Here is a 13,755-nt window from a genome sequence, read left to right as displayed (position 1 = left end):
TGCCCTCAGCATGGTGCAAGATGTTAAACCTCTAGTTGTGTTTTCTGATCCTTCAAACACACAGCAAGTCATCATTTATACCTGCTGTTCTTAACAAACATAGTTTTGGTTTTCAGTACATTTTGCTTCAATCAAGATGGTGGTCCAAGACCCCAAAAGTCCTAGAGTTGTGGGCAAAAATCTCTAGGTGGCAAAAAGCCACAACTGTTGCTGCTTTATGCCTCTCAGCAGCCCCTTCTTAGTTTCACCTCCCCTCCAAAAAAATCAGTGCTGCTGCTGTTCCCGCCATGTCAACACCTCCTCCTGCCACTTCTCCCAGAGAGCCCTTCCTGCCATCAAATTCAAGCCAATGATTTGAAGGAAAACTTGGGGGTGCTGCCAATGCTTCCATTGCATCAAGAAGGTGGCATTTTTTAAAAATTGGCACCATTTTCTGTCGCCAAGTTCAGAAAGAACTTTTGGATTCAAAGGGAGTGTACTTAGAAGGTACTCGATCCACTTTAGCTGTGGTTTTAAGTTTCAAGTCACAGATTGACATTAGGCGTGGGAAAGTCAACCATGGTTTCCCCTAAACAGACGGTTGAACCAATCTTCAAGGTCTGCCTGGGTCTAATTAGGCCCACAGGCTAAAGATTCCCCACCCCTGTATTACAGCTCCATTACCGAGAGGCAAGATGACAGTCACAAAGGAGGAGAGCCCAACACTTCTCTCCAGCCAACTGCTACAACTTCTAATGAGGCACTAGGTTTTGCAAAGCCCATCCCCGGAGTGGAACATAAAACAGAAGCTATCTCATGAATTAATGTGTCCACCTTGATGAATTATCAGCAGCACCAATCTGCACGTATCCATGAAGTGTTCAGGAGCTATAGCCAGCAAACGCCAGGGCTTCCTCACCCAAATCTAATTATTTATTGATTTCCCACCCTAGTCTAATTTGATATTGACATCTGGAGTTTTGAGGTTGCCACTGCACTGTTCTTCTTGCACCACATTTTAAGTAGCAGCAACCAGTGTCTGTTGATTTAAAAGCCTCTTACTGCTCTCAAGTTTCCCAAAATGTCCTCAATACGTCAAGGAAATTATGTCAGCTCTTTTGCATAATCTGCATAGCCAATCGTTCTTTTTTTTTTTTAAAGAATCCAATCTTCTTCAAGGAAACACAATGCCTCCATATGGAAATTTAGTGAATGAGGCTGTTTTAAAGCACCCAGCTCTTCTGTGGCTGGGGGAAATGACACGAAGAGTTCATTTACTGATTTCAAAAGCATGTTCAGCACCTTCTTATTTTTCACAGAGGCTTGATGCAAGTTTAGCACTTTTCAGCATAACTGAGACAGGGAATGAACTTCCCCAGCAGAAATCTCCACTCTTTCCTTAAAGGTAAAGGTAAAGGACCCCTGACAGTTAAGTCCAGTTGCGGACGACTCTGGGGTTGCGGCACTCATCTTGCTTTACAGGCTGAGGAAGCTGGCATTTGTCCGCAGACAAGTTTTTCTGGGTCATGTGGCTAGCATGACTAAGCCGCTTCTGGCACAATGGAACACCGAAACCAGAGCGGCGCATGGAAACGCTGTTTACCTTCCCGCTGGAGTGGTACCTATTTATCTACTTGCATTGTGTGCTTTTGAACAGCTAGGTTGGCAGGAGCTGGGACCGAGCAATGGGAGCTCACCCCATCGCGGGGATTCGAACCACCGACCTTCTGATTGGCAAGCCCAAGAGGCTCAGTGGTTTAGACCACAGTGCCACCTCAACTCTTCCCTTGGTTGCACTAATTATGGTTTAGCAGAACACTAGTCCAGAGCTACCAACCACCACCACAACAGCTTGACTCAGATGCTTACCAACGGTCAGGAAAGATACTACCAAGCACACGAGGATACCAGCATGGTTAATGAGTAGAGTCAAGGAAGTTATTAGAGACAAGAAGACATCCTTTAAAAAAAATGAAGTCCTGCCCAAATGAGGAGAGCAAAAAGAAACATAAAATTAGGCACAATGAAGTCAAAGGTGTGCTTTAAAAGAGGTTAGAGAATCAGAGAAGTTGAATAATTTTTGTTTTCACTGTGGAAGATGCAGAGCAAATACCTGAACCAGAACAATCATTCTTTCCATGTTATCAGGGTTCACCCTTAAGCATCATTTGACAAACCTTGATTTCAAAATCTGGTTAACGTGGAAACATTAGTTAATCATTGTTATCAAATCTAAGGTAAACTAGGGAAGAGAGGAAATAATTCATCCCAGGGAAGCAAAGGAGAAAAGAGAGGGAGTATGCCTTTATAAGCCATAATTTGGAATCTGTAGCTAGTACAAGATGCTCAATGGAGCAGCCAGATTTGTACACATTTGTACACAGGGCTGAAAGATCTACTGCCCATGAGCTACTAAGCCAGTTTCAAAATTGTGGTTACTGACATTTGAAGCACTAAACAGCTTGGTACCAGGATACCTAGAAGGCTTCTTCTTCTAGTACTGTACAGAACAATCCAAATCATAAAAGCTTTCAAGGAAACCTTGCTGGGCAGTCACTTGGTTTGGAGACCCTGCCTACTCTGAACGGTATGTAAGACAGCTGACTGTGGCCCCTTGGTGTGCATCAGGACTAGGTTAACATTATTCATTTGTGTAATAATTTTGATTTAGTATTTGTTATGTGACGTCTAGATTATTTCAATGTAATATTGATTCCCCCCCTACATTTATCGACAGTTGGCTTATTGTTCCTCGAGTCCACTATGGTAGGCATTTTGATAGTGTTAAATGTTTTACTGTGAGTCATTTTGGGCACAGTTTGCTGTGGAAAAGGAGGACATGGCTAAACAAAATATTAATAGGTGGTCAAGATAAATGTGTGTTCTGCAAAAATCCCAATCTGTGTGTGGCTCTTTGTAGACTCACTGGTTGTTCATCCTTCCTGCAAAACATTCCCCAAAGTCCTGAAGCAATGTGTCCAAATTTTCTGCATATTCAATAAGATCTCTGCTGTGCTCCAAAGAATGCCTCTGGAGCACAAAGAGTTTAGTTGGGGGGTGGGGGAAGATCTGCACAAGGATCACATGGTGATGTTTTGCAGTTAAAGGAAGAACACATACACGCTTTTGGCCACCGAGTAGTGTACGCCATGCCAGCCCCCTGAAAATTTCTCAGAAAAGAGGCAGAAACACAGTGAGTGGTAGTGGAGGAAGAGTTCCCCAAAATGGTGGATGGGGTTCAGTCCTGTACTGGTATAACCAGATCAAAGAATCTCTGGCACGGAAGTGAAAAAACAGCATTTTAATATCTTATGTTGATTTCGTCTATAATAAAGTACCACATCATTCAGCGTTTCTTTGGAGGAGGTTATGCTGTGATTTTTATTTTTAAAGCTAAGGTTGATTTTAAGGACAGAAAAAGAAAAGAAAAGAAAAGAAAAGAAAAGAAATCATTTCAGAGTTTCCATGAATTACATTGCAGAATGATATTTGAAATAAAATTGAGAGGTGAAAAGTATGCAGATGTTACAGAAGACAAATTAACGACTTGAACATAGGGGCATTTCAGGTATTATTCCCATAGCAACTAAAATTTCCCTCTGCCTTTGGTGTTTCCGCTAATAGACATCAATCCTTCAGAAAAGAAATAGTCAATTGGCAGAATGCCACCTACATTACAGTGTATGGCTCTGGAGATTCCTTGTACTAACCCCCAAAACAGGACTGTGGCTGATCACATGTTTTCCCAGTACAGCCACATACACCTGTTTGCCAAGGGTTTTTGTCTTAATGTGATTTGTATAGAAAGCTGCATTTCACGAAAAAGCACATTTTTTTTTTTTGAAAAGTACTATAGCCCTGTTCTATTGCATAAATTCTTTTTCTCATCCACTGGAGGCTAAAAACAAAACAAACTCCACCCCCTGTAGATAGTCACTAACGTGCTCAAAATGATGAAATTGGGGTGGGGGTGGCAGATGTTTAAATTAAAAACAGAACTCCCTTGCATATTTCGGACATAATTTTTATTCCCATTAGCCTTTCCCAAAGCACTGGAACAAGTTCCATATTTGCCTAAATGCTTCCCTACTGTAAAATTTCCAAAGGGTTGGTCTGTTGTATCTGAATCAAACAATACTTTCACCTTAAAGGTAAAGGTAAAGGTACCCCTGCCCGTATGGGCCAGTTGTGTTCGACTCTAGGGTTGTGCGCCCATCTCACTTAAGAGGCCGGGGGCCAGCACTGTCCGGAGACACTTCCGGGTCACATGGCCAGCGTGACGAAGCTGCTCTGGCGAGCCAGCACCAGCGCAGCACACGGAAACGCCATTTACCTTCCCGCTATAAAGCGGTACCTATTTAACTACTTATTTATCTACTTGCACTTAGGGGTGCTTTCGAACTGCTAGGTGGGCAGGAGCTGGGACCGAAAGACAGGAGCTCACCCCGCCGCGGGAATTTGAACCGCCGACCATGCGATCGGCAAGTCCTAGGCGCTGAGGACTCACAGCGCCACCTGCGTCCACTTTCACCTTAAAGACCAACAATTATCATTGCATAAGCCTTTGTGGACCTGGCTTCCACTAAAAAACAAGAATTATGATGATGATGTTCAAGCGAGTTGCCCAAGGCATTTAATATTTTGCATTAATATATATACTAAGCATTTATAGATCATTACAGTGGTACCTCTGGTTAAGAACTTAATTTGTTCTGGAGGTCCGTTCTTAACGTGAAACTGTTCTTAAGCTGAGGTACCACTTTAGCTAATGGGGCCTTCCACTGCCGCCGCATGATTTCTGTTCTCATCCTGAAGCAAAGTTCTTAACCCAAGATACTATTTCCGGGTTAGAGGAGTCTGTAACCTGAAGCGTTTGTAACCTAAAGTGTTTGTAACCCAAGGTACCACTGTACAAAGTGCTTTTCACCACCATCACCACAGAATACCCTCTTCAAGTAGGATTTGAGTTGTTGCTCACATATTTTGGGTTGAATTCCCAAGCACTGGTCAACTATAACAAGCACATACTTGGAGTATGGCATAATTCCTAATCTGAGTTGTGTATCTAAATCATTACATGACAAGAGTAATATCCAAACATTCTATACAGAGAACCCTACAGTCATGCATGAACATTGTAATCTCTCCAACTAAAATACAGGTTCCCCTCCTATGTCACTCTTGTGCTATAGCAGCAGATCCACTTCTGAAAACATTGTCCAACCTGATGGGGAACCTGTTGTAGCATGATTAAGCCCAAGAACCCTGGAACAGCAATTAACACTGCAATTCACAAGTGCTGTAAAGCAAATATTACCTTCATTTTTTCCCCACTGGCCTATAAAATTTCTTTAAACAGTATACTTTCAACAGGGAAATCCCTCACAAGCTTAAAAAGTTTTCTGATGTTCTAATAAGTTTCTGATGTTCTAATAATTTGGATAATTTGAAAGGGAATCATAACTGACACTGAACCTACATTCCTGAGAATCTCCAGACAAGTTGGTAGATAATATTCAAAAACATGCAAGGATTTCTGTGAAGGGCTCATGTTTTTAAAATAAAAACAAGTCAGTCCTGATCTTACCCAACACTACTTCTTGGGCCCATGTAAAAAGAGGGGGGAGAAGAGTTTCCAGACTCCTATTTTTGTTCGAAATAAAGTAATTTAGAAAGAACATGTCAAAAACCGTCAAAGGAAGTGCTGTTTCCACACTGACAGAGCACGTTTACTTGGAAGCAAATCCACTGTGTTCAGTGCAGCTTATTCCCAAGCACACATATTTAGGGTTTGTTTTGGAGGTAGCGTGCCTCCAAAGAGCTGCTAAATCACATGCTAAGCATGCAGAACTTCCCATGTTTAATCCCTGGTGCCTCTAGATCAGGGGTTGGCAAGGTTTTCCTCGCCTGGGCCGGTTCACTCTAGCAGAGATCCCTCCATGGGCTGGATTGAGTGTGCACGTGAGCGTGCGCGCTCACAACCTCCAGCGTTTGCACTTGCGCAAGTGCGATTTCTGGCGCAGCGGAAGCGAGTCCCTGCGGTGCGCTGGTATAGCGCAGCGCGCGGAAACTCCCCAAGTGGGTGGCTCGGTTCAGGGGTGGCTCGTGGGCCAGTTAAATGACCCTTTGGGGCTGCTTGTGGCCCATGGGCCTTAGGTTGCTGACCCCTGCTCTAGATAGAGCTGGGAAAACTCTTCCCTGAAACCCTGCAGAGCTGATGCCAGTTAGTGCAGAAAATACAGAGTTAAATGGACAAATAGGCTGATTTGGTACAAGGTAGCTTCCCATCTTCCATTGGAGGCTGTCGTGTACACATTAGGAATTGTTTAGTTGATTAGCCTTTTTATCAGTTGAAGAGCTCCAGTCAGGAAGCAGGCACCATTAAAACATATTTGTGAAATTACTTTAAAAACCTGGTGCCATCTTGTAAGAGACAGTACCCCTCTCTCTTACACACATATACAAATTGCTCTTAAGTTGGTGCCTGCTGCGACACATGCATGCATGATCTAAATGCAAATAAATTATCCTTTTTTGATAGAAGTATTGTTTATCTTCAACGTCATACATATTAAGGCTGCTCTCTTATGTACATTTATCTGGGAGCAAATCCCATTAAAGACAGAGCAAATTGCTTCCAAGTAAGAATGAACTTAGTTAATTAATTATACAAGCTTTAATTAAGATTCTTTTAATCAGTTGATAATTCCAATTTTGACAGCTTCACTCACAGAAGTCTAACCTTAAGACATTTTTGCCTAGCTAGCGTGAGATGGCTATAAGCACAGTCTTCACTATGCAGAAACTACAGCCAAGAAAACTCTCTCAACAAGAGACGAACTTAAAATTTGCATTCAGATTCAAGTAGGGCAACAGGTTCTGAAAGGTATAAAATTACTACATACCTTGCGCAAGCATATTGAACTCCAGGAAGAGAGCAATGTGGTAAAGTTCCATAGCTTCTTCAGCCCTTGTCATGTTTGGCTTTCCTGCTACAAGAGCCTGAACTTCGCTTAAACTCCCCACTGAGGGACTGCTGTGCAAAATAGAGAGGTCCACCAAATCTGTGTACATACAGTTTAAAATCACTCTCACGTATTTTTTTGGTATGATAGATTCATCCAGTATAATCCTTGTTGGAGTCCTTAGCGTTCGATCTGTGATTTCTTCACCGGTCCGTATTCTCCGCTGTAGTAGATGTCGAAAAAACGGGGACCGTGATGAAATTATAGCTTTGTGCGCTCTGAGCTCCTCATCTAAGCAGCTCTGACTTCCACCATAAGCTTCAACCAGTTCAGAGTCAGATGAAAAGCTGAGAACCACATCATAGTAACACATGTAGTCCAACAGCCCTCGCATATCAACATCTAAAGAATTTGGGGTTCCAAATTCTTCACTGAGCTGCATAAGGATGTCAACGTTTTGAAATCTCGAGTCCTCCATTCCAAATTCTCCTGTGTACAAGTAGTGTAACAATGCAGAAAACATGGGCAGGTCTATACCAGCTGTGTTGATATCCATTATAATCTCTGCACCGTACTCCGGTGAAGAAGAAAGTAGGGTCTTAAAAAACGGGCACCTTGCAGCCAAAATTGCACGATGCACAGGGAAACAAGTCTCTTGAAATATTAGATCTACATCCGTACAGTATTTGAACTCATACAGTTCAGCCATGTCTTTCTGCAACGTTCTGGCTTCTGGTCTTGCCAAACTAGCTTGTAGAGAAAGCTCTTTTAAGGCTAATGTTCCTTCATACTCTTCCACTAACGCATTGACATCTCTAACATCCCAGCCTGAGAGTAGCTCACGCATCTGCTTGGCATGATCGGCAGACCGGCTAGACTTTCGGCGCTTAATAAACTTCTTTTTGAGGGTGGCAAGCCCAGAGCTTTTCTTTTTCTTGTCTTGAGGTTTCTCATGGCCATGGTCAAGGCTATACAGTTTGGATTCACAGCCATAGCCTTGATGAGAATAGGAGGATGTTCCTGAAACAGAAAGGAGAACTGTGTGTGGATCTAATACGGAAAACCCTGGAACACATGGTAGTTAAATGTGTGCAGCAAGCATGTTCTATACTTCAGATGATATTTTATTCTCCTGCTAATTGTGCTCTTTTAAAAGGTGCATTTTACATTTAACTTCCTTAAGTAATGTTTTCTTTTGAAATGTTAATTTTTTGTTAACTTTGCTGCATTAAATGTGCATTGTGTAGCTGACCTCCTTTGTAATGCTTTAGTCTGAAATCTTTAAGACAATATTTTAGTTTCCTGTTAATTATGTTGCTATGAATTTATGTTATATAAAGTGGTACAGAAATGAAATAAACAACAACTGCAAATAGTAGTAATAATAATAATAATAATAATAATAATAATAATAATAATAATGCTAGCAGTTATACAATTATACTAAGTGATCTATAGTATTAAGTGACTTACAATAAAAAATTGCCAAAACACAGTAATAAAAACAAAAACCTTCTATAAAAGCACAAAGTAGAGCAAAAAAAGTGGACCAACCAAGTCTACAACCATGGACTCAAAAGCAGTAACACGCACAGGAAAATTTTTACATTGGCAGTCATCAACTTGTCAGACCTACGACCAACACTTAGCCCTAACCTGCAGTACAGAGACACTTTTTAAAACACTGAATGTTCCCATTTCACTCTCATCAGATCCCCCTCCCCTCTTTCAATGTTGTCCTGTCAGAGGGGTATCAACCTATCAGTTAAAGACCAATGCCTTAGACAACAAGGCATCAGCTACGAAAAGGAGAACTGGCCTGAAACTATAATCATTTATCTGGAATATGTGACTAAGTGGAAAAATTTCACTTGCTTTCCTGTGGTTTCACTATTTTTATCTATTTTATGTCTTCTGTTCATTATCCTGTTTCTGAGGACTATCCATGTTTGCTAGTCATATACGGTCTTCTGGAAAGCCAATACAGTGAGATATCTTACAAAGGATACTTTTTATTTTATTTTAAAGATAACTGCCTCCTGCTTGCATCATTTATCACAGAGATAAGTGGCTCCACAGGACATATCATTACTGGGATTGGCCTTGCAGGGCAAATTTGACAGGCAAACGGGCAATCACATGCCATTATAGTGGTACATAACTGCCAGGTGGGCACTACTGCCCACCTCTCAATATCCCTTGCATGGGATTTCCATGCACCCTGGTTGTCTGGCTCATGGGAACCTACAACTGCTGCAAAGCTGTTCTGTTGACTGCAAAGGGATTGAAGACAGCTCCTGCAGTCCCATGTGAGCCTCTGAAGCCTGAAAAAGAAGTGTGGGTGGGGCTGTTGGAAAGCCCTTTGCAAAACCACTCTTTGAAGCAGTGCCCCCCCTTTTAACATCACTCAAGCAATGCTTAAAAGGAGGGAGACTTCTTCAAAAGGCAAGTTTGCAAAGGCCTTTAAGACAATCCCCACACTTCCACATGAGCCTGCGAAGACTCACACAGGAGCCTTAAGACACTTGGCAGAAGTGGTCTTTGTAGAAGTTCCATGCTTCTCCTTTAAGAGAGCATTGGTGGGGAGAAGAGAAAGAAGCCATTTGTCTTCTCGCCTTTGTCTTCTTGCCTGCCCTCTTGCTTAAATGAGGACATGGGTGATGTAAGCTGATGGCAAGTGGTTTGAGGAAAATGACTTTGTGGGACAAATTGGATTCCGCATCAGGTCAAAATATCAGCTTGCAGACCAATTCAGAACCTTCTTCTATGCACATAATCATCTGGGTAAGAATGTTATGGTAAAGGTAAAGTTAAGTCCAGTTGCGAACAACTCAGGAGTTGCGGTGCTCATCTTGCTTTACTGGCCGAGGGAGGTAGCACCTAACAATGTGAAATGTTTGTAGTCCCATAGAAAGCACTTCTTTCTTAAACTGTTTGTAAAGGTAAAGGTAAAGGTAAAGGGACCCTGACCATTAGGCCCAGTTGTGACTGACTCTGGGATTGCGGCACTCATCTCGCTTTATTGGCCGAGGGAGCCGATGTACAGCTTCCGGGTCATGTGGCCAGCATGACTAAGCCATTTCTGGCGAACCAAAGCAGCGTACAGAAACGCCGTTTACCTTCCTGCCGGAGCGGTACTTATTTATCTACTTGTACTTTGACATGCTTTTGAACTGCTAGGTTGGCAGGAGCAGGGACCGAGCAACGGGAGCTCACCCCGTCACGGGTATTTGAACCGCTGACCTTCTGATCGGCAAGTCCTAGGCTCTGTGGTTTAACCCACAGCGCTGATGCATGTTTACGTAACAATATCTATATCTGATTAAATTGATGCCATGCAAAGGTTCCTCATGCAAAGGTTTCATTCAACTTTTATAATGCTTTTCTCTCTCTTGTGCTTTTGTGTAAGTATCATATACTTGGCCCAAGTATAACACAGAGTTTTAATCCACTAGCAAACACTACTTTTCTTAGCTGCCACCACCTTACGGTGTCTTGGATAGGCCACAAAACAAAAACAGAAGGCAAGAGAAGCAAGGTCTCTGGCCCTGTCTCATCTAACCAAGTTTCTGAGCTCTCTTGCTGATCTGGGCATGAAGCCAAGTGCATAATCAAGCAGTCTTAAGATGACTGTGTTAACAATGTAGGTGAAATCTAATACTGCTAACTAGTCAGTAAGAACTCTTTAAAATAAATAGATTATATTAGATTGAAGTACACAGGAACAACATAAAAAACCCCCTCACTTAGGCAAAATCCTTCCTCTGGTGGATTGGATAATACTACTGAGCAGGAGATATAAGCTTGTAAGTTCCAAAACGTTAATTTTTCTAAACTATTTCAAATATGGAGCAAACCAAAAGGTGCCTAGCTCATGGGATCAAAAAAGAAAGCACCCTCCCCCATGATAACACTCTGTCTGAAACAAACTGTAGCTGACGTGAAAAAATTGTTGCTCCACCCCTACAAAATGAACCAATAATTATTGCTAGGGGGAGGTTATGTGAAACGCCAATCAAGACTAGGCAAGTCAGGGATGACATCACATGCAATCAAGTCTCCATGAAGTTTGTCCTGCAGCAGCTATTACCATTTAAATGGGTGAGTCCAGGACAGAACATGTTTAGAGGATGCCCTGCTAGGTAACAAGTTAACATATAACAAATCAACATTTCCACCTGGGAGGTCCAGGAGGATAGGTCAGCTGTGTGACAAAAAGGATTAGATTGTTAGGTTACACTAATCTGCAAGCTTTATGATGGAGGGTGTGCTGAATCCCGGCAACATTACGTTATGTTGCAACAGTTTCATTGTTTCACAGAAGGCATGAAACAAATCTGCTTTGCTTACGTATAAAATCCTACATAGATATGCTTGTTCCATTTTAATTAAGGGCCAAGAAAGCAACTCAACAACAATCCTTACATTTCCATAGAACAATACTTTTGGGACTGTCCTGAAATCCATTTTAAAGATACTCTGCAAGTTCATTATAATTACTTTCAGTACCCTCTTAATATGGATTTGCATTCAGACTCTTCCCTGTTCAATTCCACAAGTTGGTTGTAGCTTTCTAAAGGAAAGCTTGAAAAAGAAGCCCAACCCTGCCTTGTCCCTGCTACACACACCTGGGGCCATTTTACCATGGATCCTAAAAGGCAGTTCAAACAAAAAAGATCTAACATGACTTTCAAAAAATGCTCCAGAGAAAAGTGAACAAAAACCAGGCTTGCTGCAAGTTGGAAATATTCAAGTAGTAATTGAGGCTTCAAGGGAAGCCTCCAAAGGACTTAGGGTTAATTAATACCCAAGATTTACCTTGAGCAAGAACAATCTTGCTATTAAGTCTGATGGGCTAACAATGAGACGTTATTTTAATAGTGTGCTTATTCCAAGTTTGTGCCAGAGGCAAAACCTGACAAAATCATGGAGTTCAAACACCAAACTTGCAGGAAGCCTAGTTTTTAATTCTGAAATCTGCAGTCTCCTACCAGTTTCCAGCCCCACAATGTCGGGGGGTGGAACTCATTTTTGTTAAGTGCGTTCTTCTTATCTGATCTGGCCTTTTATTTTGTGGCAGCCAAGAGAAAAAAATTATCCATGAGAAACTGACTTGCAAAACACTTTGAACTTTAGAACAACTTCCACATGCCACAGCTTACACACACAGCTGAGCAAATTGTATTTTAAGGAGTAGCTGATTGCCCAATAAAGCTCAAGTGACCCTTGTTCACTCCTATTACTAATGCACATATACTTTACTTACAGTGGGACTTGGGATTGCGCCAGCCCACCCTGCTGCTTGCTTATGAGCCTAGATGTAACATGCATGTGGAACTTACAACAATAGAATGATATTATCTCTAGGAGCAAAAATCTGTGGTTGTAGCCAATGCCATCCAAGTGATGACACATGTGCAAGGGGAATTTACTGCCCCTAGACAGGAGACTCACAGCAAAATATTTGGATGTGGGGCAGAAGGTTGCTTGTGGGAGAAACTGAAAATCAGGTCAAGGCAGCACCATTAACACACCGTTGAAACTGGTAGAAGGGCAAGATGAAAACTAGAGTCACAGAAGAAACAAGGAACGAGGTAAAAAACAACAACACGGACCCAATTTTGACATAACAATAAGCACTGGATTATTGTTACATGCATAAGCCTTTGTCTCATGCATCCCACCTTCTCCTTTGGCATAGCCCTAAGGAGACTGAGAATTTTTACTTCTGATTTCAATTAGCCACAGTTTAGCATTTTGGCCACATTCTAAACTGTGCTTGGTCTTAACTGTGGTTAGTTGGAACAAGATAGCTGCATAACCCATGTCTTGAAGCTGGCGTGTTTCAGCTAACCATACTTAAGAAGGCCAATGGGTTTGTCAGGCTTCAGACATCACAAGTGTGGCTAGTTTAAAAGAGATGTGAAAAATTCCATACTCCTTCCTGCTGCACCTGAGGGGAGGAGCTAGTGAAGGAGTCTAGGAGAGGCTAGTCATGCTCTCTTGACATTGAGACCATTGTCACCTTTTTGATTTTGTCATCCAGGGAGTTTGAATAAGTACTACAATGCATTTAATTCAAGGTAAGTATTCCAAATGTTATAATTACAAAGTACATCCAAAACAGATAAAACACATTTTGCCATGGTAGTTACCAATTATGAACATATTAGACCAGTTCTTTTTCACCTTGGTTGCTTCCAGATTGAGTTCTGAGGCCAAATCAAAGTGCTGTTTTTTACTTATTAAACCTGCATGTATATATACCTAACATAATCAATGAATGCCCTTTGTCAAATGCCTCTTAATCCTATTTAGAGATTGGCTGCACAAGCAGAGCATCTTCACTACTGTGCCCCCCCCCATTATAGGATGCTCTCCCTAACCCTACATTTAAAAAAAAAAATCTGCATAATACTTTGCACAGCCTTGATGAGGTTTTGATGTTTGATGGTTGAATAACCTTAATTTAGTGCAGAAAAGAATTTTAATCTCTGCTGGTTGGATGCATGTTTTAACCTTATAAGACTGTTATTTTGCTTTTATGTCAGTGGATATGCTTAGAGTTACATTGTACTGCCCTGGTTGTTGGCTTTTAGTGTTTACTTGAGTCTATTTATGATTTTGTTAAGTCCTTTTATTTGCTCATTGCTCAGAGAACATTGTTACCGAATGACTCATAAATGTAATAAATGGAAATTGTGTGAACCCACGAAGTTCACAGTATCCTAGTATCTTAGATCTATATAACTTGACAAGTCTCTTTCTTTCTTTCTTTCTTTCTTTCTTTCTTTCTTTCTTTCTTTCTTTC

At 41.5% G+C, this 13,755-nt stretch overlaps 1 protein-coding gene and 1 long non-coding RNA gene across 2 annotated transcripts in view; one reads left to right on the top strand and one right to left on the bottom strand.

The window, feature by feature from the left end:
* Nucleotides 1–13,755, top strand: part of LOC309539044 — a 158,029-nt gene that overhangs the window by 94,326 nt on the left and 49,948 nt on the right. The gene's annotated exons all lie outside the window — the stretch shown is intronic.
* BTBD7 (BTB domain containing 7) overlaps nucleotides 1–13,755 on the bottom strand; it is an 81,653-nt gene that overhangs the window by 33,344 nt on the left and 34,554 nt on the right. The window contains exon 3 of the mRNA XM_082232412.1: nucleotides 6,885–7,964. Coding sequence (XP_082088538.1) covers nucleotides 6,885–7,964 — 1,080 coding nt within the window. The remainder of the gene's footprint in view (nucleotides 1–6,884; nucleotides 7,965–13,755) is intronic.

The sequence above is a fragment of the Podarcis vaucheri genome (genome assembly GCF_965113315.1).
Source record: "Podarcis vaucheri genome assembly, chromosome: 1".
Classification (NCBI taxonomy): Eukaryota; Metazoa; Chordata; class Lepidosauria; order Squamata; family Lacertidae; genus Podarcis; species Podarcis vaucheri.
The sequence above is the reverse complement of the archived record's forward strand: the minus strand, read 5'-3'. Positions and strand labels throughout refer to the sequence as shown.